This window comes from Barbus barbus, assembly GCF_936440315.1.
Source record: "Barbus barbus genome assembly, chromosome: 36".
Lineage (NCBI taxonomy): Eukaryota > Metazoa > Chordata > Actinopteri > Cypriniformes > Cyprinidae > Barbus > Barbus barbus.
Genome location: NC_136714.1, coordinates 20,299,494 through 20,324,781, shown reverse-complemented (window position 1 = coordinate 20,324,781; position 25,288 = coordinate 20,299,494). Strand labels below are relative to the sequence as shown.

At 36.2% G+C, this 25,288-nt stretch overlaps 1 protein-coding gene and 1 pseudogene across 6 annotated transcripts in view; one reads left to right on the top strand and one right to left on the bottom strand.

The window, feature by feature from the left end:
* The window catches only part of LOC306856090 (splicing factor, suppressor of white-apricot homolog), a 103,344-nt gene extending 97,167 nt beyond the window's left edge, over nt 1–6,177 (bottom strand). Inside the window, exons 1-2 of one of the 5 annotated variants that reach the window (XM_079395101.1) lie at nt 5,842–6,177; nt 3,670–5,750 (exon numbers count right to left, since the gene is read on the bottom strand). In XM_079395101.1, coding sequence (XP_079251227.1) covers nt 3,670–3,706 — 37 coding nt within the window. In that variant the 5' untranslated portion in view covers nt 3,707–5,750; nt 5,842–6,177. Of the gene's footprint in view, nt 1–3,669; nt 5,751–5,841 lie in introns of those variants that run through there. The other 4 variants (XM_079395100.1, XM_079395103.1, XM_079395099.1 and 1 more) reach the window with 4 other exon arrangements.
* An 8,921-nt stretch (nt 6,178–15,098) lies between these two features.
* LOC306855988 (macrophage mannose receptor 1-like) lies at nt 15,099–24,360 on the top strand (annotated as a pseudogene). Its single transcript has 7 exons — nt 15,099–15,108; nt 15,179–15,481; nt 15,660–16,001; nt 17,106–17,474; nt 18,686–19,031; nt 19,223–19,535; nt 24,008–24,360. The product of its transcript is annotated as a macrophage mannose receptor 1-like (transcript).
* The last annotated feature ends 928 nt before the right edge of the window (nt 24,361–25,288 follow it).

The window sequence follows — 25,288 nt, the reverse complement described above, 5'->3', positions numbered from 1 at the left end:
TATTTTCTTAAATGTGTGTGTATAGAGTATTTACAGAGTGTTAACTTTTAGTTTTAGTTACTTTTTCTTATTTGTAAGTCGCTTTGGATAAAAGCGTCTGCTAAATGATTAAAAGTAAAGTAAAGTAATCAGGCCAGGCGTTACATAAATGTGCCTCAATGAATAAAACAGTTAAAATGCTAGGTGTAGTCAAGGGACAAACTTCATTCTGGACTGCATTCTAGAAATATTTCAGAACAAGTTATAACCGACACATCTACATCAATAACAATATCTAACATGGTAGCCAGTCTGGTGACCTAGTATAAACCAACAGCAACAACACTTTCACATTCTATGGATCTCTTCAGTAGGGCTGGGTATCGTTCAAAAATGTTCGATATCGATACCGATACCGATACCTTGAGTTCGATACCGGTTCCTGAACGATACTTTTTTCGATACCAATTTTATGAAAACAGTTTTAACAAGATTACATTATCTCAAAAAACTTTGGTTTAATTTTTTTCAGCTTGTTGACATGTATACAGACTCAAAGACTCATCTCCTGAGCCACTGCACAAAGGAACAAAATATAGCCAATACAATAAATCAGTACAAATAAGTTTAATAAAGCTCAAATAGTTTTCAGTTTACACTAGTGCGTGCTCGTTTTAAAACGCATAGCTCAGACAGAATCATCATTTCTATTCATTTATTCTAGGTTGTTAAAGACTTCAAGAAATTTAAAATCTTTATCCACTTTCATAAGTGGATGTTTTATTTTCTTTCACAATATGTTTTATTGTTATTAAATTATATGTTGTAGTATGTCTAATTATTTGAATGCATAAAAACTACTTAGTTTATTCAAATTTATTCTTAAGACAGCCTTATGAAATGTTTTCTTTTTCCTCAGAAATTCTGTGTTCTGTATCTTCTTTTCAAATGAAGGCATAAAACATTAATTTCATTTTTCTTTTAAATTATTGAAAATAAAACTATTTATTTATTTTGGCAAACAAAATTTGACTATTAAAATTAAAACATGGAAGAAATGTTGTGTGATCATTAATTAAAAAAATAAGAGTTTTAATAATTTTAATAGTAGCCTAGTAGTAGCAGTATGTACACTCTGCTGAACAATATTAATTTATTTCTGCCGCAGTGTCTTCCAAGTTAATCCGAACTTTTATTTTGACGGGTTTCCGGGAATACCTTTACAGTTCTGTGTGTATATGATATGACGCATGTTTTACTCAAATCAAATGGTAAAATGCTCATGAAGTGACTTTCAGAGCAGGTCTGGGGATGTTGTTCATGTGTTTATGTCCTCATTTAGTGAGACGGCAGACGCTGAAATGTCACGCTTCAGTCTGTGTCAAGTAAGCGAAACTGCGCGATATAGAGAGCAGACTGCTCCGTACGCTTTCAAATTGCTCTCGCAGATGTCAAACACTGACCAATCAGCGCCGCGTCACTTCTAGTCAAACACACCTAGTGCTGCACGATTATTGGCTCACTGACGTTAATGAGATTCATTAACCCCTTAGGTATCGAAATTTGGTACCGAACGACAAGACGTTTTTCGATACTCGGTGGTATCGAGGCAATTCGGTCGGTGCCTAAAAAGTATCGAACTCGATACCCAGCCCTACTCTTCACGTTGTACAAAACAAGCACAAGTAGCTTTCACTATTCTGGAAATGTAATACAATCAAAAAGATATTAGAGGAAAGCACTTAAAGCCTGACCGCACCAGTCAAAAGTCGATAACCATGAAAAACAGAGTTTACTGAAGAGCTCTGGTTGTCCACCTAAGCGAAAAAAACTAGATGAATTATTTCAGATTGAAAAGGTCAGTTTTTTTTCCCCACTGCCACTATGAAAAGGCCTCTTCAATCATTTCTACTTTTATAAATATATATGCCTCCCAATGAAAGAATCTCACACAGGGACAAGAAAGACATGTTTTCAGAACATATTTTCCATGATTAATAACAGAAGTTTATAGTTTGAGTGTATATAAAATTGATAGAATATTTTCAGTGGGTTTCAAAAGTCTGAAACGGCTAATGAAAATGCTTCTATTTTGCATTTTTCTAATTGAATAGGTTAGCAGAAAAAAATTCAGTTTATGAATTTATAGAAAAAGTAAAAAAAAAAAAAAAAAAGAACTTTAAATGGGTCAGTGTTTCCCCTGCCATTATATTAGGGGGGCGGCCAGCCCCCCTTGAAGGTCAAGTTCATTTTATTTTCTCCATAGCGCCAGATCACAACAAAAGTCATTTAAAGTTACCTGTCCTATAAAACAGGTCTATACCTTGTTCTTTTATTAAACAAACTAAATAGCCTTATGTTATTTAATCTATTTTACACAACGGTGTTGTGCTGAATTGTGACCCCCGCCAGATTACTACCCCCCTAGTATTGGTAGCAGGGTTGCCAACAATCCCGTTTTAGCCGGGACGTCCCGTAAAATGGGCTTAATTTATGTGTACCGTGCGTGACCTCCCTTGTCCCGTTTCTGCTAACCACTGACTGATACAACAGCAGGAGTGATGATCACTTGAATATGATCACCGTTACCTGTCATCATCCCATCACAGCCACCCACACGCAGTTAAGTAAATCAGAAATCGTGAGCATAACTGTTCGAGGAAGGCTGCGTGATATTACAGCGTCTGCAGTTTCACTAATGAGGACATAAATACATGAACAACATCTCCAGAACTGCTCTGAGAGTCACTTCATGAGCATTTGACCGTTTCATTTGAGTAAAACTATCCTCATCATGTCATATATACACAGAAATGTAAAGGTATTCACGGCAACCTGTCAAAATAAAAGTTTGTTTTACCTTGAAGTCACTGCGGTCTGCGGACTGGAATGTATGTACTACTAAAACTATTAAAATCTTATTTTTAAGGGATAATCATACAATATTTCTTCTAATTTTTTTAAATTGTAATATTAAATGCCCTTTATTTTCCCCCAAAAAAAATTTGTTTAATTTTCTTTAATTAAAAGATAAATTAAATTAATGTTTTATGCCTTAAAAAGTGCAATACACAACACAGAATTTCTGAGGAAAAAAAACATGGGCTATTGTAAGAATAAATTAAACTTGTTTTTATGCTTTCAAATAATTAGACATGCAAAATACAGAATTTGGTAACAATAAAACATAAGGTTGGAAAAAATAAAAAATTTCATAGGGCCCTAAACATGTAATTTTTGTTAAACTTTTAATAAATTGATGTTAAATTGTTCAAGTTTCATGATTTTAATTAGCTAGACGTGTTTTTTGATTAATACAATTTGATTTTACCATTACAAAGGAGTAAAATTAAAACGGAAAAAAAACGGAATCCGCCCATTAAAATTTAAAAAGTACACTTGACAAAAAAAGAAGTTTAATATATATAAAAACATAAAAACTATTTTTATAAAAATATTTCTGAAAAATGTAAAATACAAAAAGTGATTGTTTCAAATAAGTGTAGCATATTAAATAACTAATGTTACACCAAAATGTATACTAAACCAGCAAAAACCACATGCCACTTGAGTCAAGAGTAAAAATGTTGACTAAAAAATCAAAAGCTGCACTCAAGCTGACATGAACTTCACACATTTGAATAATGCATGAAGATTGACTGAGCTAATTATAGATCAATGGGCATTTACCTTGCCTGGCCTCCTCCTCCAGTAGATCAGTGTGCATGGCCAGGTACCTCTCCTCATCACACAGAGCCTCTATCCTGGCCTCCTCCTCGGACAGCTGGTAATCGTGATTCCACGAGCCTGCGTCATATTCCGAAAGATTGTGTAAATGACCACGGCCATCGTACCTGCAATACGAATCACATGGTCAAAGGCGAAGGGAAATTAACATTGGATTACATACAAGAAATACTCACCACACTGAAGAACCCTAAAAGTAAAGCCGATTTTATATTCACATATATGCTTTCTTTCAAAATGCTACTTCGCTTAGAAGGTTTGCATGAGGAGGTGTGAAAAAAGCAGACGGCCTATGAGATGCACTCCAGCTGGTATACGGGTCAACAGATGAGTGCATTTGCATGAAAAACTTACTAAATCCATCTAATTCTTCACTAAAACCATAAAAAAGACGCAACAGTCCTGAGTAAAGAACGAATAAAAAAATAAATAAATTAAAAAAAACGCAAACAACTCTCCTCTTACCTTACATGGTTCAACAAACCATTCCAACTTTTTGAGACAACTGCCATCATCATTCCTAAATATACTGTAAAAGACATCCACACAAGCCCGAGCACATAAATACCTATCCGTAAGAACCCATATGGAGGAAATTTTCCTGCGCTCGCTCCTGTACTCCACTTCTCAGTTCCAGTTTCTTCGGCAAAAGAGAGAAGTGGGCGATGAGGTGGCAATCGGGGCCTGGCGGGACCCCTTAGCCTTAATTGCTGAGGAAATAAGTTCTGTATTACGTGATAGAGAGACACACACATACACATTGGAAACAAGAAAACAGATCCATGCAGATTAAGGTGGCTCAATGCAACCCGCTGCGTTTCAACACTCCTGGCTCGTTACCAATTTTAACATTTTTAACAGCACTGCTGCTGAACTGGAAAAAGTGTGGAGGAAAAGACAAAACAGATAAGGATTGCAATATTCGACTGACTATGTGTTAAAAGTACTTCCTGCAAAAGAACAATGTTAGGCTTGGGATCTATGCACAAAGACAGAATTCATATAATGAGATTTAAATCATATATTATTTCATATGTGAGAACCACCTTAATGCACGGTCTAATTTACACTAGCAGGTTAATCTAACGTGAATTTGCCGTGGTTTGCATTTGTGACCCTGGACCACAAAACCAGTCATAAGTAGCACAGGTATATTTGTAGTAATAGCCAACAATACATTGTATGGGTCAAAATTATTTATTTTTCTTTTATGCCAAAAATCATTAGGATAGATCATGTTACATGAAGATATTTAGTAAATTTCCTATCATAAATATATCAAAACTTAATTTTTTATTTGAAATATGCATTGCTAAGAACTTCATTTGGACAAATTTAAAGGCGATTTTCTCAATATTTAGATTTATTTTATTTTTTTTGCACCCTTAGATTCCAGATTTCAAATAATTGTATCTCGGCCAAATATTGTCCTATCCTAGCAAACCATTGGAAATAGTCAATTTAAAAAAATTGACTCTTATGACTGTTTTTTTGTGGTCACATTTAATCAAATAAATGCATGTGACCAAAGCAAATTCCTGAAGTGCTAAGATGCAGAGCCCTCACATGACCAGTACACTGGATTCATATTCACTTATTGTAAATCATATTCACTCATCATTCAATAAATTAGTCTTTCATATTTTTATCTATATTTTAAATTATATAAGTGAGGGCCAAGTGAGCAAGGACTCTGCTTTGGATTTAAAGCATCCCCTATCCCTATAAAAAATAAATCAAAACCTCTTAAACGAGCCTAAGCTGGTTTGCTGGTCTCCTAGATGGTTTTAGAGGGGTCTGGGTACTTTTTTAGCCTGTCAGGCTGGGAGACAAGCTTTAACCAGCTAAGACCAGCAAACCGTCTTTGGCTGATCTTTCTGTTGAAACATTTGACAGCGTTGTCAGTGCTCTGATCTTACAAATAATCACAATCCAAGCAAGTTATGTTAGATCTGTCAATATCAAGTTTTTTTTTCTTCTTTTATTCACATTTGGCCATGTAAACACAATGCCATCAGCTCCTCCTGTGCTGCAAAACAATAAATACATCCATTGTCCCTTTGGAAGACATTAAGTTGGTTAAGTAATGATTCCCATTAGTTTTGTTTAACCGACCTATCGATCATGATGTTCTTGTCCCCCATCCATGGGATAAGATGTTTGCCCTGATCGTGGTAGATGGCCCTCTCATCGTCCCGGAACATCTTGCAGGCATAGCCGAACACCAGCAGCTCCGCATACTTGCTGCTGTCGCTCTGCTCCTTAGTCGCCTTATTACGGTCCGTCTTGCTTCCCCCGCGCCGATACATTCCTGATAATATTCACAAGCGATAAACTGCTAGAAATGTATAACCATTTCTTTAAAGTTGGGAAAAGTGGGATAAAATATGTCTGCTAACAATTGCTCCGGCCCATTTCAACACACACTGAAACAAATATGGCGTGTTGAAGAACGTTGCGTTTCAGAGTCGTAGATTCGTTGCATTGCGTTTCGTGAAACTGAACGCGATGCTGCTGTTTTAATTTGTAAATAATATATTTGAATATGATATGTGAGCTTTTACAGTATTTAAACAGTTTTGGTATGCACGTTCATAGGAAAGATGGATACCAGTCATATTCGAGACGAAAACCTCAAAGTGAAAGTGAAAATGATTTGACCCACGCTGTAAACTTGTACTGAACTGAACACAGACACAAAGTCAGAGAATGTTGACATTCATCAAAAAAAAAGAAGACGCTTAAACTACATTTTATATGAGATGTTTTATTTACTATTAATTTTCAGTGGGGTTTGCCATTTTTGCAATACCGTTATCAGTATTTAGGACACTAAAATATAGCTTTGAGCCTGATGTGTGTTATTTCTACACTCTAAAAGTGCTGTATGAACCCAGCCGATGGGTAACTATGGGACAGAACGCGCGCTGGGTTGTTTATTTGACCCAACCAGTGGGTCAGTGTTGCTGGGTTAAAACCTAAACATTGGGTTATTTGTTGTCTCATTGCCTTGCTACCTTTATATTTACCAATAATAAAAAATAACAATCACAAAGGAATGTAAAATTATTATTTTTCTGTAATACAATTACACAACACAAAAAAATGCACACAAAAGAAACTCTGCTCAAGTGCACCGAGGGCAAAAGCTGCTTTAAATTTAAAGGATGATCACACCAAATGTTGATTTAATTTCGTTAATAGAAGTTAATTGATAAAGAAAATCTATTTATGACATTATTTTTGACAGCATCCTCATTTTACAGCATTTTTTCACAAGTGTCTAAAACTTTCTACAGCACTGTAACTTTGCAGGTAGGTTTCTTTAAGCATCTTGGTTGCCACAGTTCTTCTGGATTTAGTCTGTCTCAGTTTGTTCTGTTTCTTCATGTCATTCATATCATGATGATCAGATCAGATCTCTGTGTGGAGCACTAAAATCTCACTGGATTATTACTATTAATGGCAAAATTAATGTTTGGAAATGTAAACTGATATTTCCTATTGACACACTACAGCAAAAAGATAGAAATAACTTAAAACCATTTTTAACTGTTAAAAATACTAGTGGCCTAAAACTTTTGCACAGTACCGTGTATAGAGTAAAAAAAAAACGTACAGGTTGTGCATCAAATGAATGACTTCCAGGATTCTGTGGTTGTGGGTCTGAAGACCTTTCCTCCGTTCTTGTATATTGATTGGGGAAGCAGAGTGGGTAGGACTTTGAAAGCACTCTCCCTTTTTGCATCTAAACCATAAGAATAATACAGTGCAAACTGTGAAACTGATCTCACAAAATTATGCTGGGGGTGGATATTTGGCCAAAGAAAATGCAAAAGCAACGTCACACACACACACACACACGGTTTAGCTTTTATTAATCTCTATTTTAATCTACAGCAAAGTTAACGTGCCCTTTAATGGATTTTTGAAAATTCCCTTTCATGCAGTGTGTAACACAGCTCTATAAATGAAAACAGCCTGCAAAGTTTTTTAAATCTGAAAGTGCACCGTGTATAAAGTTATTTTCTCTCAAAAGAAAGAGTCAACTCTGAATCATTTAAACGAGTTGTTAAAACAAACTATACTATGAGTTATAGGTTTGTCCAAAATTATGCTGGGGTTGGATCCAATTTTATTTTATTTTTTTAACTGCCAAAGGATGACTCTGTGAAGAATCAATGATTAAAGTTAATTTTTACAGCAATACCACAGCAGTATAGCCACAACCTTGTGTTGTGTCTCCATCCAGGGCCGTCGCTAGGAATTCTGGGCCCTGTGCACTGAATTTGCAAAGGGGCCCCTCAAAATCACGAGTTGCGATCGTAACGTTCCCACAAATTCCCACTTGAATGTTTTGATGGATCATGCTTCAATTCGAGTGAATAAATGTATAAATAAATAAAACAGGACATAAATGTTAGATATTACTGAAATCACAACAAATCCATTCAAACTCAATAATTTTTGTCACATAGAAAAGCACTTGACAGTAAAGCATTGATTTTAAGCTGCTGGAAAGTTACTACTAATAAATTCTGTCATCGTTTTGAGGATTTTGTAGAATGTTACCAAACCATTTTGGTTACCCTTGACCCTCTAGAAGTTCTAGAATCCAGAGTTTAGCTGACTAGTATTAGTAGGATGGTGGTAAAACCATGGTCCTCATTACCATGGTTGTATGTTTTTTATTACAATAAATAATAAGTAATAATAAACTATCAAATTTGTAGTTAAAAAAAACTAAACATAAAGAAACTACTCTGTTCAGTCTGTAAAAAGGTTGCATTAGCAATTAAAGAAAAAACACTTAAACAAAACATGGTCAGGTCAAAGTGTCTGAATAATTTTTGGTCCCAATTTTTTTTTTAATCAATTTCACTGGTAGTCCATTTTGAATGTTTAAATTGGCAAGGCTTAAAAACAGGTGTAAATGATAAACTTTCGTGACGACGCACAGCAGTGGCCAGTCCACTGTCCTGGGTGTCTTTTTAGGCTGGCCTCAGCCACTCGGTTGAGATCGCCAAGGGGCCCTCCATCAGCCGTGGGCCCCTATAATCCTCACCACCTTTCACCCCACTAGGGACGGCCCTGGCTCTATGCACTCTGTCACCCTTTTCCCCCAACTAGCGACGCCCCTGTCCCCATCTTTTTATTGACGACTGCTACAGTTTTTCCCACAGGCGTAAGCCCGAAACACACTGCACGATTTTCGGCTGTCTCAGACAAAACACTGGCATCGTAAAGCAATCTTGCATTTTCTGTGATCGTGGCTCCTAATCGGTGGTTCTGTGTCAAATAGTGAGAGAGGTTCAAAAGACAGCTGTTGCCATGGTCTTGCGACCAAAGATAGCTGACGATACAGCATGATCATCACACATTGTGTTTGCTGGTACAATCCACGTTTACTGACTAACCAATAAAAATGCGACATGAAATCAACGCGACATGCATGGCGCTAAAACCTAAAACTGCTTACCTCAAGCTCTTATCCCTTCCTCTTTTGCAGCTTCCACTTTTTTTTCAGCACACATAAAAGCAGCCTACCCAGCTAACAATTTTTGGTTCCCAGAACGTTCAAAGATAATCAGAGCACATTTAACCATCATAAGGAGCATTAAATGAGATTGAATTATCCGTTAATATGTAAGATTTCTTTATTATAACTACCATGTAGTCTACCATTTAATAGCCCAACCCAGATATTACATTTCTTAAGAACCAAATAACAATGACTTCAACAAAATATTGGGTTTTAAAAATGTGAATTTTATATTTACAGACATTAAAAATGAATAACATTTATTTGACTTTAATATTACATTCATTTCTTACCACTGAATTAACGATGTGCTTCTCTCTGTCGGTCCGTAAACAAAAACTTCTCAGTTAATATTTCAATTACTTGTCAAATCTCTCTGAAATCACAATATTTACTCTCGATATTTATTAATTATAAGTAATTATTCAATAAAGAGATCAATAAACGAGTGTTAGTCAGTCAGTAAGATATATTTCAGATATACAATTTGAATTAAATTATCATTATAATGTGATTTGACTACTTTGATGTCTACACTTTATTAAAAGCTTATTTCAGACATGAAATTATGCAAAAATAGTTTGTTTATGATTAAAAATAAACATTTCAGCATTAGAATAATCAGAAACATCTGCAAAGTTTTAATTAGTTTACATAGTTATGACAACTAAAAATAACCTGCAGGGAACGTTCTGGGAAGGTTCTTTTTAAGTTATAAAATTAAACCTAAAAATAACCTACAGAGAACGTTCCTAGAGAATTCTTATTTGGTTCCCAAAAAAATAACCAAATGGGAACCATATGGGAACGTTAGGGGAACGTTCTGTGCTTGTTAGGTAGTCTCATGGCATTTATGTACCTGGGTGCACTTTTTAGCAAGACACGAAATACGTACCAATAACTACATATTACTGCAGTTTCAGTTTCCTAAAGAAACAAACACTATAGTAAAACTCAGACACCTTTTACTCCTTTTCACACAAATTTACAGAGTTTTGATTAATAAAGCGTATTTTTCCGCACAATTACTTTAAGAATATCATGTTACGACTTCAAAACAACATTAAAATGCTGGGAGATTTGAAAACTGATGCTTTTGAACGTTAGCATCGCACATATCCAGCCTCGTATCTATGGGTTTTCACAGACAGAAAGTTTGTTCGGTAGCTCACGGAGTACGGGGCCGTACTTAGAAGGCGAGGAGCCCCAGTTCGAATCACGTGTAACTACGGTTCGACAAAACAGTTAAAATCTGCATAAAAGCAAGTTGAAATGGCACGGTTGCATCAACAAATACATTTTTATACCAGTTTTGCATTTGTTAACACTATCGGGTAGGTTTAGGGTTGGGTTTGGTGTAGGGCATATTTCACAATAGAGCATTAACTTTTAGGGACAGACCCCGGATATTTGAATTCTGAACCGCCGCAGTACGTACCTGTAGCAACATAATAAAAACACAGCAATACGTACCTATGTCAACATAATAAAAACGTCCCAGGGTTCACATATTTAACCTGTGTTTATCTCATACAAAAGAGAATATAAGATGGCCTAAGCAAGCTCTTTAGAATTAAAACTGCTTATAATTTAATTAAATTATTTCTAATTATAGCTATATAATATAATTATAATTATATTAATCCAAGGTTTCAGCTTTAATTGTAATGAATATAAATGTTTTAAATCATTTTATTTAATGAAAAGAAATCTAGTGTCCTTGCATGTTGTATACAACAGTCTAACTTTATTCAGGAAACATTTTATAAAGGACGGTTTGCTCAACTTTACAACTTGTGCTTTTTAACCTTGCATAATGCACAACTTCCAATGTAAGTGCTTAACTTCTGCTTGTTTTTAAAACAGAGATATGTCAAGATTTGTCCGATATGTCAGTGGCAATCAAAAGCATGTCACAAATGCTGTTAGTAGAGCTTTACTTGATCTGAAACCTCAACATTCCTTTTAAAAGCATGATTTTATCTAATAATCTAGAATCTATATTTATCTCAGCCGACACTAAACCTGCAAACTTGCTTACCTGGACATAACTTAAAAATCATGTAGCACACTATGAAATGTTGGCTATATTAGTAATTTTTAAAGACGTTTTATTGGTTCACATAATGATACATTTACATTTATTCATTTAGCTGACGCTTTTATCCAAAGCAACTTACAATTGCTATATATGTCAGAGGTCGCACGCTTCTGGAGCAACTAGGGGTTAAGTGTCTTGCTCAGGGACACATTGGTGTCTCACAGTGGATTCGAACCCGGGTCTCTCACACCAAAGGCACGTGTCTTATCCACTGCGCCATCACCACCCCATAAGTTAAGTGCTGGATCTTTTTAGCTGGGACAATTGTGTCTCTAGTGCTATCATACAAGCAGGACAAACAAAGTTTGATGATACACTCATCACTTCAGAGCATCAACAGAGCTGTTAGATTCAGGTGGATGAGGGAAATGTCATGCATACACAGGTGTTTTTGATAAAGGACTGAGATAATCAAAAGTTTTCTATATGGTTCTGTCATGTGTTTCTCACTTTCAGTTTTCATATAGCCAGTAAAATGTGAACTTACAGGGTTTGTTTTAACTCTCTGGCACCTTGTTCATCTGTCTTTGCATTATACAAGTACAGACAGTTGCTTTCTCTTTTAAAACACATTCAGCCTGATCATGTCTATTTAGTACAATCACCATTAATGCAATAAGAATTTACAGATTGTGAAAACAATGTAAAGGATAGTGGTGAGTAACACAGCAATGTTGTTGATTTAAACAAAAAGAAATTAAAAAATGAAAAAATAATAATATGAATGGGTCTGGTACTGCAAAAAATAATGATTTATGATTAAAAACAAAAATGTCAATTTTAGTAGAGTAGGTTAGATACATGTTGCCAATAAATTCAGGTAAACAGTTCACATTCTGAAACAATCTGTGCATAATATGTTTGGATGGTATCTTTCACTGAAACTGTGCAAACATAGTCTACAATCACATCGGTATATCATATTTCTTTATTTGTTTAGAGACATAACCATGACACACAGACATCTGATACGTAAATTCCTCCTTGGACATAATCTGTATAATTATTATTGTATTGAATTTATTTTTATACATTTAACTATAGAATGGTAAAAGAGGCCTAGTATAACATTAAAAAAATATTTTGAAAAGAAATAGTTCCTATATTGTATTGTTCTATTGTATCTTGCAAGTTTTCATGTGGCTGAGTTACACTGATTTGCTTTGATTTGTCATTTCTGTTTAGCTACTTGATTTGTTTTTTCAATACCTCTCCCAGACTAATTGTGGTTTGTCTTGCGCTTTGTCAGGTCTTGACTTTGGTACACAATTCCCTTATTTCATGATATCAAGTTCTGGATTCATATTTCTTGAAGTTCCAATGCCTTTTTTTGTATGAAAAGTCACTGTAGAAATTGAATGGAACGCTGATGAACAGAAATTAATTCATGTATTCTTTAATTTACAGCATGTCTCTTACTTTATGCATTTGCTAAGGTCTAACAAACTCAGGCTGGTAGCTTGGGCAACCCAACAGGTTTTGTGATTTTGAAGAAGATCCCACCCACATTTTTTCAATGAATATAAAAACAGCTTGACACTTGAGGTCAACAACAATTTTGACAGAACTGGTGCTTAATTACTTTTTAACTCCTATACAAATGATCTATTGCAATACAACAGGCATAATTTTCCTCCAGAGTCATGTTTTCACTGGTATTATTCTCAGGTATGGAAACTTTTTACTTATGTTAAATCCTTATCTTGGTTATTTAAAAATGTATGTGGGGGAGGGTGTCTGGCAGTTGACCTCTGTAAAATACTTCTGTTTTAGTTTCAGTTTTTGGTATTTGAGAATGAAGCTGTTGAAATATAAAATGTATAAGTCATAATTTAAATCACCATCAACAATGATAAAGATCCTGATGCATTTTTTATTTTTATTTTTTTATAAGAATGTTGAATTTGAATGGAAGGCTGCTGAACATGAACAAAATCATTCATATATTCTTCCATATACAGCAAGACTTTCACTTTATGCTTATAATAAAGTAATCTTGACAAGTTTGTTAATGTTAAGTTCTGCTTAAAAAAAGTTGGTAAGTTAATTAAGCCACCTAACAGGTTTTGTGATGTTAAAGAAATGAGTAACACCCACATTATGATTTTTTTTTTTATGGCAAAAAAATCCTAACGGTAAGTTGCAATTTTAACAAACAATTTTGTAACATATTTATAATTATTTTATTATTATTATTATTCTTTTTTTAATATTTATATTATAACAGGCATAGTTTTTCTCCACAGTCATGTTTTCACTTCTACTGTTCTCAGGTATGGAACATTTTTAGTTATTTTAGTCTAATCTTGGTTATTTCAAATATTATCTGGGGAAGGTGGGGGTTTGATTGTACAAACATTGACTACTGCAATTTGTTGGGTTTTTTTTTTTTTACAATAATTTTTTTATTTGTGCCTCAATAATAATAGTCAGTTTGTTGTTTTGTGTAAACTGAGCAAGAATATTCTCGTTATGTAAAAGCAAAAGTTGTTTTGTTGACCTTTTGAAAATGTGTCCAATTTTATGTTGAACAACTTTGCACAAGTCCCTAGCATATGCATTGCTGCTTGAAAAAACAGGTAATAATTCTTAGATGATCATTGTTTCATATTTTCCCAGCTTAATTTATACCTGGACATGGAAAACAGTAGCCAGTGATCATGGTGGCACCCATTGGTTGTTCAGGGAAAAGATGGTCAAGAATGTGCAGGTTGATCTTGGCTTGATGAGTGCAGTTTTCTTTTCTGTGACATATTGAAACACAAGTTGGAATTGGACATATCATATCATCTCTTAAAAAACAAATAGCTTAAGTCAGCCACAAACATGATTTAGTTGGCGGCAGGAGGTATTAAGGAAGGCATATTCTCATTCTAGAGAGCATTTTGTTGAATAAAAATCAGTGCGGTTTGAGATGAGTCAGCTTTATAAAATTCCCAGTTATTAATTTATTGTCTTCAGAATGTGCATTTCTTGTTTGTAATTCCACCACTGTAAATCTTACATCGGAGCTACTGCTGCTCTTCCTTGTTAATGTGTTACAACCATTTGGCTTGTTTAATGTCATTTCCTTAATTTTTCCAGTCTAAAAATAACCAAAAGAAGCAATTTTAAAGAAGTAAAAAAAAATAAATCTCTGCTACAATTTAGTGTAAAAGCAACCACTGGGAGTCAATAATATTTGAAAAGATACACATGAACTAAAAGACAAAACGTTCATGTTAGGGCTGCCAAGCTTTCTTGTGAGAAATATTATGTTTTATATTTATATGATATAAAATGTTAATGTGTGGTTGTAGATCTAAACAAAAACACTTGTCATGGCCAAGGAAGGAATGAAAAAAGTGGGGGTTTATTTCTTGTCTTCTTTTGAATGTACAGGTCATTTTGAGAGTCACAGTGGTGTATAGATAAATATTTTTGGTTTTTATGGGGGTTTGTGGTTTGGACCTTATACTGACACCTATCAGGATAATTAATGGTCAGTTTTCACTGCCATTATAGAAATGGATTTTCTTACGGACTTCCAATGGTTGCTGTCCCATTCGTCATGTTAGCTTTCAGAAGGGTGCACACAAAAGACCCCTTTGCAGCCACTATGCGCCCTCAATGTGCACTTCTGCCAAACCCACACTAAGGCGAGCTCCACAGCAGCCTTCTACCCAACAGTCAAAGTGCCATTACATCATGAAAGTGTGGAAAGTGGGACAAGGCCTCTAGTGTCTGATAATGGACATACGTAACTGAGATAGTATCATGTGATGTGGTCATGTGATCTCAACATAAGACAACTTTTGTGTTTTCGACAGGTTTCTTTACCCTCACACTGTGTGCCCCTCAGTATGTCTTTGTGAATGAATCCAAGACTTGGGCAGAAGCTCAGAGATACTGTAGAGAGAAATACACTGATCTGGCCACCATTGAAAATGAACAACAAACTGTCCAGTTGATTGACAAAGTGAATGATTATTCCAATGATTTGGCCTGGATTGGACTCTATGATGATCTGAACAGTTGGAAATGGACTCTAGAGGACAGTGATTTCTTCAAGGTTGAAGAGAAAAACTTTAGGAACTGGTATAACCAAGGACCAGGGAATTATGGAGGACAAAGTCTGTGTGTTTATATATACAATGGGATATGGTATGCAGCAAGCTGCTCCAATGCATTTTATCTTACGGTCTGCTATGATGGTGAGCTGTTCCTTTAAAATGCATAAAATGGTGAACAAAATAGAAAACAATTAAACCATCCTTTCTCTAAACTAAATTTGATATTCATATTTTTCAGGAAGACAGAATGCCAGTGCTACTTATGTTTTCAGTTACCAGTACAGAACCTGGACTGAAGCTCAGAGTTACTGCAGAGAATATCACACAGACCTCGTCAGTATCAGGAATGAGACAGAAAACCAGAAGATCCAGTATTTATTACAAAATAATTATTATCGAAATGTTTGGATTGGATTGTACAGAACCAGATCTTGATCAGATCAGAGCAACTCTACATTTACTTACTGGAGCACATGGCAACCAGATACTGTAGGATCCTGCACTGCAGTGTCATTTAGTGACTCTGGGAAGTGGACTGATGAAAACTGCAATTATGCATTTCCTTTCTTTTGCCACAATGGTGAGTAGATCTCAAAGGTCGTTCAGACCACGGACGATAACAATAGCAATACAAATACACAGCATAACTATAATAATGATAAGGAAGGATATTAGATTAGGATATTTTAGAATAATTTTTTTTCCAGCTGATGGGTGATAAAAACTTTGACAATTAGCCAATCAGAATTCACTTGCGCATTTAAAGTGGCAGACACCATAACTGCAGTGTGCTTAAAAATAGAATTGTATCATGCATTGGTGTGGAAACTAATGTAGTTACCATTATAGTTATCATTCTTGGTATGAACGGCCCTTTAACAGGCTAATAGTTCACCCAAAATTCTTAATTCATAATTTAGTCTCCCTCATGTCATTCCAAATCTGTTTGCATTTCTTCTGTATTCACTTCTGTGGAATGCAATAAATAAATAAATAACCTCAAAATATCTTCTTGGATGTTCTACAGAAGAAAGACATTTATTTTGTAACAACATGAGGATGAATAATTGACCTTTTTGTCATTAACATTTTCTAGCTTGGAAAGTAATCCATGACCTCTATCCCATATTGCCTCAATGTGATCATATCGATTGCAAGAAAGTACAGACATACAGTTTAATGAGGTTAAAGAGTCTAAGACTATATTGAAAATCCGTGTTTCAAAGTCTAATCTAAATCTGCAAATAAACTAGCTTTTAGAACTTACAACTGTAAAATAAATGTTATGACGCTGAATACACTGATCATGTGATCTCCTTTGTACGAAAAGGACATGCTTTTTGGATAATCTAAAATCATATTTGAGAACATGATCATAAGGTTTGACACAAACATGAGAAGTTCATGCAGTTTGATGGCTGATGTCATTAAAGTAAAAGGAAAAAAACAACAACACGTTTTGATTTTTGCATCCATTTTTCAATCCAATTTATCGCTCAGTGCTGATCACATCATTTTAAATAGTAAAGATTTCATTAACTGTAAAAAATGCTAAATATTTGGTAGCAGTCTCAGAGTTTGGACTCCACTGAATTCACAGAAATATTTAGGATACTTCGAAACACAAAGTATTCAATTTCGTATTCAACATACACACAACTTCATTTGTTTCCTCTATTGATAGCATCAACATCATCCCATCAGTATAACTTTGTGAATGAGTCTTTGACCTGGACTGAGGCTCAGAGATACTGCAGACAGAATTACACTGATCTGGCCACCATTGATAACATGGAGGAAATGAACAGGCTGATTAACACAGTTAATGGGAGTTACTATGGTTCAGCCTGGATTGGACTGTATGATGATGTGAACAGCTGGAGATGGTCACTGAAAGACAATGATTTCTATCAGGAAGGAGAGAGAGATTTCAGGAACTGGTATCATGAACCAGACAACAGTGGTGGGAACCAGCTGTGTGTTTACATGGATAATAATGGAAAATGGTATGATTTGTCATGTGACAACACACTGCCATTTGTTTGCTATGATGGTAAGGACATTTTTATTTGTTTATATAAATTAGATTTTTTTTTTTCAGTAAGAGCTAATGCGCATATACATTTGTCATATTCAATATCTCAGGCAGAGAGAATGCCACGCAGATTTACATCTTTATCTATAACTGGAAAACTTGGTCAGAGGCTCGTAGATACTGCAGAGATCATCACACAGATCTTGCCAATGTGAGAAATCAGACTGAGAACCAGAGGATCCATGAGAGAACATATGGATATGGAATCTGGATCGGACTGTACAGAAACAGAATTTGGTCAAACAGACAGAATACTCCATATCAAAACTGGAGGCCACAAATTCCTGGTTCACAGGCGCAACCAGATAACGGCGTTAACCATGCTTATGAATATGGATATCAGCACTGCACTGCAGTATCATTCAGATATTCAGGCCGATGGACAGATGAGATTTGTTTATCCAGTATGCCTTCCTTCTGTTACAGCAGTAAGTTCACTTGCTTTGTTAGATGTCATTATTTGGCAGTAATGAGAAAGAGTTTAAACACCTTTCTCCAACATGAAAGATTCAATTTTGACAAATATACAACATATTTAACCTGTTTTTATATCAATCCATTGTAATTGTTATGCAGTCATGACAGAAAAATAATTAACAACTAATTTGTACAATAACAATTTGTTTACAATATCATGGTTTATTGGTACATCAGTCACCAGCTCATAGCAACACTTTTTTTTTCTGTGATGTAAAACAATTCACAGGAACCTGCACACAATCTTCATGCACCCGTCAGTATCACTTTGTGTCTGAATCTAAGACCTGGACTGAAGCTCAGAGATACTGCAGACAGAATTACACTGATCTGGCCACCATTGATAACATGGAGGAAATGAAAAGGCTGATTAAAACAGTACATGGCACTTACTATGGATCAACTTGGATTGGTCTGTATGATGATCTGAACAGCTGGAGATGGTCACTGGATAACACAGCATTAGGAGGAGGTTTTAAAAGCTGGTATGTTCAGCAACCAGTGAACTCGTATGGACAGAGTCTGTGTGTGTACATGTCATATCATCAGGGAATATGGAGTGAAGCCTTTTGTTCCTATAGATATCGTTTTGTTTGCTATGATGGTGAGAAATGCTGTTGGACTCTTAAAAAATTGGAATAAAATATTTATGATTCCATGATATTTGACATATTTAAATTACTTCCCCACAGGAAGAGTGAATGCTAGTGCAAGTTATGTGTTGGTTTACGAATCCAAAACCTGGAGTGAAGCTCAAGAGTTACTGCAGAGAACATCACACAGATCTTGTCAGTATCAGGAATGAGGTTGAAAACTATAGAGTTAAATCATTAATTCCATATTATTCGGTTGCTTGGATTGGACTGTACAGAACCAGATCTTGGTCCGATCAAAGCAACTCTTCATTTAGTAACTGGAGGACAGGACAGCCAGATAATGCTGGAAATAGTGAATACTGCACTGCAGTGTCATTTAGTGACTCTGGGAACTGGACAGATGAAAACTGCAACACTGCATTACCTTTCATTTGCTACACTGGTGAGTAGATATTTAGCCTGAAAAATAAATCAGTAAATAACTTGTGTTTTTTAAACAGTGAGACAAAGTAACAAATAAGAATAGGTAATATTAGAACATCACAAAATAAAGGAACTGATAAAATAATAATAAATAATGACTTGATCGAAGATGTATCTTTTGTATCATTACATTTTTCTCTGCCCTGACAGCATCAGCCCATCAGTATCACTTTTTTAATGAGTCTAAGAGCTGGACTGAAGCTCAGAGATACTGCAGACAGAATTACACTGATCTGGCCACCATTGATAACATGGAGGAAATGAATTGGACTGTATGATGATGTGAACAGCTGGAGATGGTCACTGGAAGACAATGATTTCTATCAGGAAGGAGAGAGAGATTTCATATACTTTTATCATGAACCAAACAATGCTGGGAATGAAATGTGTGTTTTCATGGATTATAATGGAAAATGGTTTGATTCTTCATGTGACCGTTATTACTCATTTGTCTGCTATGATGGTAAGACATTCCAATTGAAAATATTTTTTTTTATATATGTAAATATTGAGTTTCCTTTTGGTAAAACACTAGTTGTATTTGTCGTCACTGTAGTAAAATCTCTGGAACATGTCTTGGCTTAGTTGGCCTGAATCAAAAACATAATGCACTAACCAAAAAACGTACTCGGTTACTTAATCAACCTCAGTTCCCTGAGATACGGGAATGAGTACTGTGTTGCTAGACGCTAATGGGGAAAACTCCTTTTTCTCCGAGGACTGAAGACTTTTTCAATCACACAGTGTGACTGCACGGCCATTGGTTCGTGCAGTGAATAAAAAATGAACCAATGGCTCGGCAGTGGCGCTGCACGAGCCTATGGCGGTAAAGCCCGCCAGAATGGGCGGGGCCATCTGGCTTTATAACCGGGCGCTTCGCCATAGGAAATCAGGCCAGTTCGACTGAAGCGACGACGCTGAGTCATGCAGCGGAATGGCATGGCACGCAGTACTCGTTCCTGTATCTCAGGGAACCAAGGTTACGTAAGTAACCGAGTATATTCCCTTTCGATACTTCACTTGTACTGTGTCGCGAGACGCTAATGGGGAACAAATACAATCCCGCCATGCCATGAAGAGGTACGACTGATATAAACTGCCCTTGAGCAATTAAGGCTCAGAGGGATCAATTATGAGCAGGAAGATTGTCCTGCTGGAGGCAAGATGGCTGAACTCATAGAGGTCAGCCCGGCCCTAGATAATCGTTCCAACGGTCATAAGTACAGCCTCAGTACTAGCAATAGGGCCAAGAGCGTTCTGAAGAATCAGGCTATGCCTGAGAATAAACCGCTTAGATAGGCTTGTGCCACTTAAGCAGATAAAACCCGGGCCTGTAAGGCCGGAACATCCAAGTTATAGAAACTGGACAAATGCCGCACAAATGTCTGCCATGGACACACCACTAGACCACGCCCAGGAAGAGGCCACGCCTTTAGTGGAATGGGCTCTCACTCCAATGGGGCTCTGGAGGCCCAGGGAGAAGTATGCTAGTGAGATAGCGTCAACTAACCATCGAGATATCCTTAGGCACATAACCATGTCTTGGCTTTAGGACGACCTTAGAGTCGTTAGGCCCAAACTCAAGACAGGCAGGGCTTATTGAGAGAGCCTGCAAGTCACATACTCGCTTCACCGATGCTAGCGCCATAGTTTTTGAGCAACAGTGTTTTGTCAGCTTGCAGACTGTAGTGGCTCAAAGGGGGCGCCTTTGAGGGCTCTCAGGACCGTGGGCAGGTCCCATGTAGGGACTGTGAGGGGTCGGGCGGATGGAGCCTCCTAGAACCCTTCAGGAAACGGACAACCAGGTTGTTCCAGCCCACCAACTGTCCGGCTATAGGAGCGTGAGAAGCTGCTGTAGCATTTGGACCAATCAGACACACATTTATTCATTATATTTAATGAATAATCCAGAAAACCCTCTCATTCAACAAACAATCTGTGAGGGTCTATGGACCCTTCCCCCCGAAAGAGCACTCTAAAGGGCTCAGTTACCAGGGCAACCATCTGATAAGACTGTTTTATTGCTCAAAAGTATGTGAGATGTGACGTGCCATAAGAACGGACCCTTCTGAAACCCACACAATCCCCATACAAACAAAACTTTCCTCCTTGTCACTCATAGACAAACCTTTCTACAGATAAACATGCATCCCAGGACCTTGTGTGTATGATTTTAACTATCTTGTATAGTATCTCTTGCATTGTATTTTGTTTTATGCATGCTTTATGAGTGAAGTACTAGTTAATGTAACCCCACCTATATCGTGTCTCCTACCAAATGAATGGTCATTTGATGACGCACACTTTGGTGTACACCACCTTCTCATAGAATGCCAGGTGTGTGTGTAATTTAATCAAAGTATATACCGCTAGAGCCTTTCGAACCATGCTCTTAGACAAAGGGTCATAAAACCCCCCAATATCAAGTCAGCAAATTCATTTCATATTGTACAAGTGTATTCATACTAAATTCTACGACTTTTACTCCTGCTGCTGCCATTGGCCATTGCTTCAACTCTCCTGCAGAGTCAAGTCAAGTCAATATTATTTGTATAGCGCTTTTAACAATGCAAATTGTGTCAAAGCAGCTTTTACATCAGCTTGATATAAAGCTGGGTGGCTTTATATCAGCTTTACAGTATTTATATGCAGATTGTGCCCATTGTAAGTAGTCAGAGTGTTTGTATCATAACGTTTATTAAGTCCATTGTATTCTTTATTAACCTTTACAAATTGGTGCTGTCTCTTCCCGTTCTATCAGTACATGATATCTGTTCACACCTCATAGTCTGCCTTTCTTTCCATGTTGAGTTTTATTGAACACGTCTGTCTAAGAAGCAAGAGTCTGGAAATGCTAGTTTAACTTCTCATGTGACAAATCAGATCTTCAATTAATTTGGCCAAATCAGATCACTTAAAGTTGTTCACACCAAGAGCAAGAACTGTAATGATAACTATTTTAGCATCCACACCAACAGACAATAATATTCTGTTTACTGTTATACACGCTGCAGTTATGTTGTTGTCTACCATTTGTAGTTGTCAATGTTTTTATTGTTCATCATGTGTTCAGTTCTTGCAGGATTTCTCACAGATTACTCCATCAGCTTTCCACAATGTCAGCCCCTCCAAAAGCTTATAAACCTCTCTCTCTCTCTCTCTCATGGAGCACATCTGTCTCAGCCCTTAACTGCCAACTTCCAGTCTTAACATGTCTACTTGTATTAATTTCTCCTCTACAGTCAACACTCCCATCTCTACTGTGAGCACTGCACTCCTGTCACTATCACTATGTATGTATACATCTACACTGCATATACTGTATATGTGTGTGTGTGTGTGTGTATATATCTTGCTCAAAATGGTTGACTTTTATAATTTTCAAATTATAATTATTATTATCCATTAATTTGTCTTGCATTTAGTCACAATATAAGCAAACAATGATTATAGGAGATATATTTTTAAAGCTAATAATTGTAAAAGATTGAAATATTGTTTTGAATATTTTGTTAAAGAGAAGAAAATATGCACTTTTCAAATGGAGCCTTGAGTATTATTTGGCATCTTATATGCAAACTTTTGAGTTTAACATTGTACATTAATATTAGTGTAAAAAATGTATACAATGGGAACTATTACGCTCTTGTTTGAAGAAAAAAAAAATCACTGTAATCAACAAATCTGTTGTTGTGTCAGGTTAACCACATGATGCAATCTGTTGTTGCAATTTTATATTGAGTGGAGACAAATAAATATTTAAGGGATTGTCTGTCCATGCACCACAAGAACCCAGAAGATCCTGTCACAAATGACCATATATGGGCAAGTAAGTGTGAGTCTCAGCTCAGCTGGGTTGCCATTGGCTTTGAAGTTCCCTTGGCACTCGCAGAACTCGCTGTGATTGGACTATCTTTTAACCCAAATAAAAAAAAAGCTTAATGTTGTAAAGTACGTTTTGCTGTTATTATTACGTCAGCAATACCTTCAGTTAACAATGCAGTGTTGCTATGTCGTGAGAAATTACCACTTTACCGAGATTGTAACCCTAACCCTGAGCATAACTTTATTAAACTACAAATACCAGCGCCATATTTTTCACGTTTGAATGGCAGAGGCTTATGGGTAATGAAGTTTAAATGTTTAATAATAAAATGTGGGAAAAAGACAATCTTTTTTGAACAAAGGTATATCTAAACATGTTCATTGAGCAAACATTTATGACATATTTAAGAGGCAGGCTGAAATTTGATATTTTACTAAAAGCACTCTTTTAAACACCTTTATACCACCTTTCCATACATGTTTGAAAAATCTGTCCAACATTATTTAATTAACACAGCATAAGTAGTTGTCCTGCAAAATTTCTTCTTAAAACTATAATCACTTTGATTTACAGCCATTTGAAATGTTAATTATTTTTGCTCTTCCAGGGGACTCTACTGGGCCCTTGAGGATGGAAGGGCAGTAAGATATACACAGATCTATTTTAAGTATCACAAACTGTGCCGAGTCACAATTTTTAGATTGTCTTTTCAGCAACTTGCCAATATGTAAGTTGCAAGTCATAGTTATCTTAGAATAAGAATAGACCCCCAAAAAATCTCCATCAATGACTATTTGGAATGGGCTCCATTTATTAAATTCGATCTGGAGCAAGAATACAGAGTTGACAGTAAACAAAGACACCAATTTAAACAACCAATACATACTGTGACACTTTACTGTACTATCACACAATGCCAATGTGTCATTCAGTAAGAGAAGGTACAGACAGTGTGTGGTTTATGATGCAAAAGCCATACAATTCATGCAATTCAAAGAATCATAATATGTAAGACATACTTGGTTTAATAAGTAAGAAAGAGCACAAGTATGCCACATATGCTGTTCATAGAGTTTAACTTGTGTTGAACTTCTTGAACACCTTTACAGCTTTTGTATCATCCCATCAGTATAACTTTGTGAATGAGTCTAAGAGCTGGACTGAGGCTCAGAGATACTGCAGACAGAATTACACTGATCTGGCCACCATTGATAACATGGAGGAAATGAACAGACTGATTAACACAGTTAATGGGAGTTACTATGGTTCAGCCTGGATTGGACTGTATGATGATGTGAACAGCTGGAGATGGTCACTGAAAGACAATGATTTCTATCAGGAAGGAGAGAGAGATTTCAGAAACTGGTATCATGAACTGAACGACATTGATGGGAATGAACTTGATGGGAGTGTGTTTTCATGGATTCTAATGGAAACTGGCTCGATGATATTCTTATTGTGAATATCATTTCATATTTGTTTGCTACGATGGTAAGACACTGCAAGTTTTTTTTTTTTTTTTCATGAAGTCAAAGTTCCTAAATTGTTCAGTATTTTTCTTCCACAACCGCAAATTTTTGGAAGAATATAAAAACATTATTTTTCATTCTGTGATTTTTTGTAAATTTTTTTGTGTTTTCATAAAATTATTTATTTTTTTATTATACAGATAAACAAAGACAAATAAACTGAATTATTATTATTATTATTTTTCTTAGGTAGAGCAAATTCCCCTCAGAAGGTATATTATACGACCTGGACTGGAGCTCAGAGCTACTGCAGAGAGCAATACACAGATCTAGCCAGTGTGAGGAATAAGACAGAGCGTCAACAGATACTGAATGTTACACGTTTTTATAGTTATTATGTATGGATTGGTCTTTACAGAAACAGACTGTGGTCAGATCAGAGCAACTCTTCATTCACATATTGGCTTCCATTAATCCAAGGTGTTGCTGCAGAACCAGATAATAGTGCAAATATCCCAGGACAGCTAGGAGCTCAACACTGCACAGCTGTGTCTTTAAAATATTTTGGCCAGTGGACAGATGAGAACTGCTTTGCCAGTTTGCCTTTCTTCTGTTACAGTGGTGAGAAAATATACCTTCTATAATTAAATAAAAAAATAAACACCGGGGGGGGGGGGGGGGGGGGGGGGGGGGGACAAGGAAATGCGTTGTGTAAGCTCTGTCTTCTATTTGCTTTCTGGTGGACATGATGAACATCATATTGATGGGGAAGTCGTGGCCTAATGGTTAGAGAGTCAGACTCGTAATCCAAAGGTTGCGGGTTCGAGTCTCGGGCCGGCAGGGATTGTAGGTGGGGGGAGTGAACGTCCAGCGCTCTCTCCACCCTCAATACCATGACTGAGGTGCCCTTGAGCAACTGCT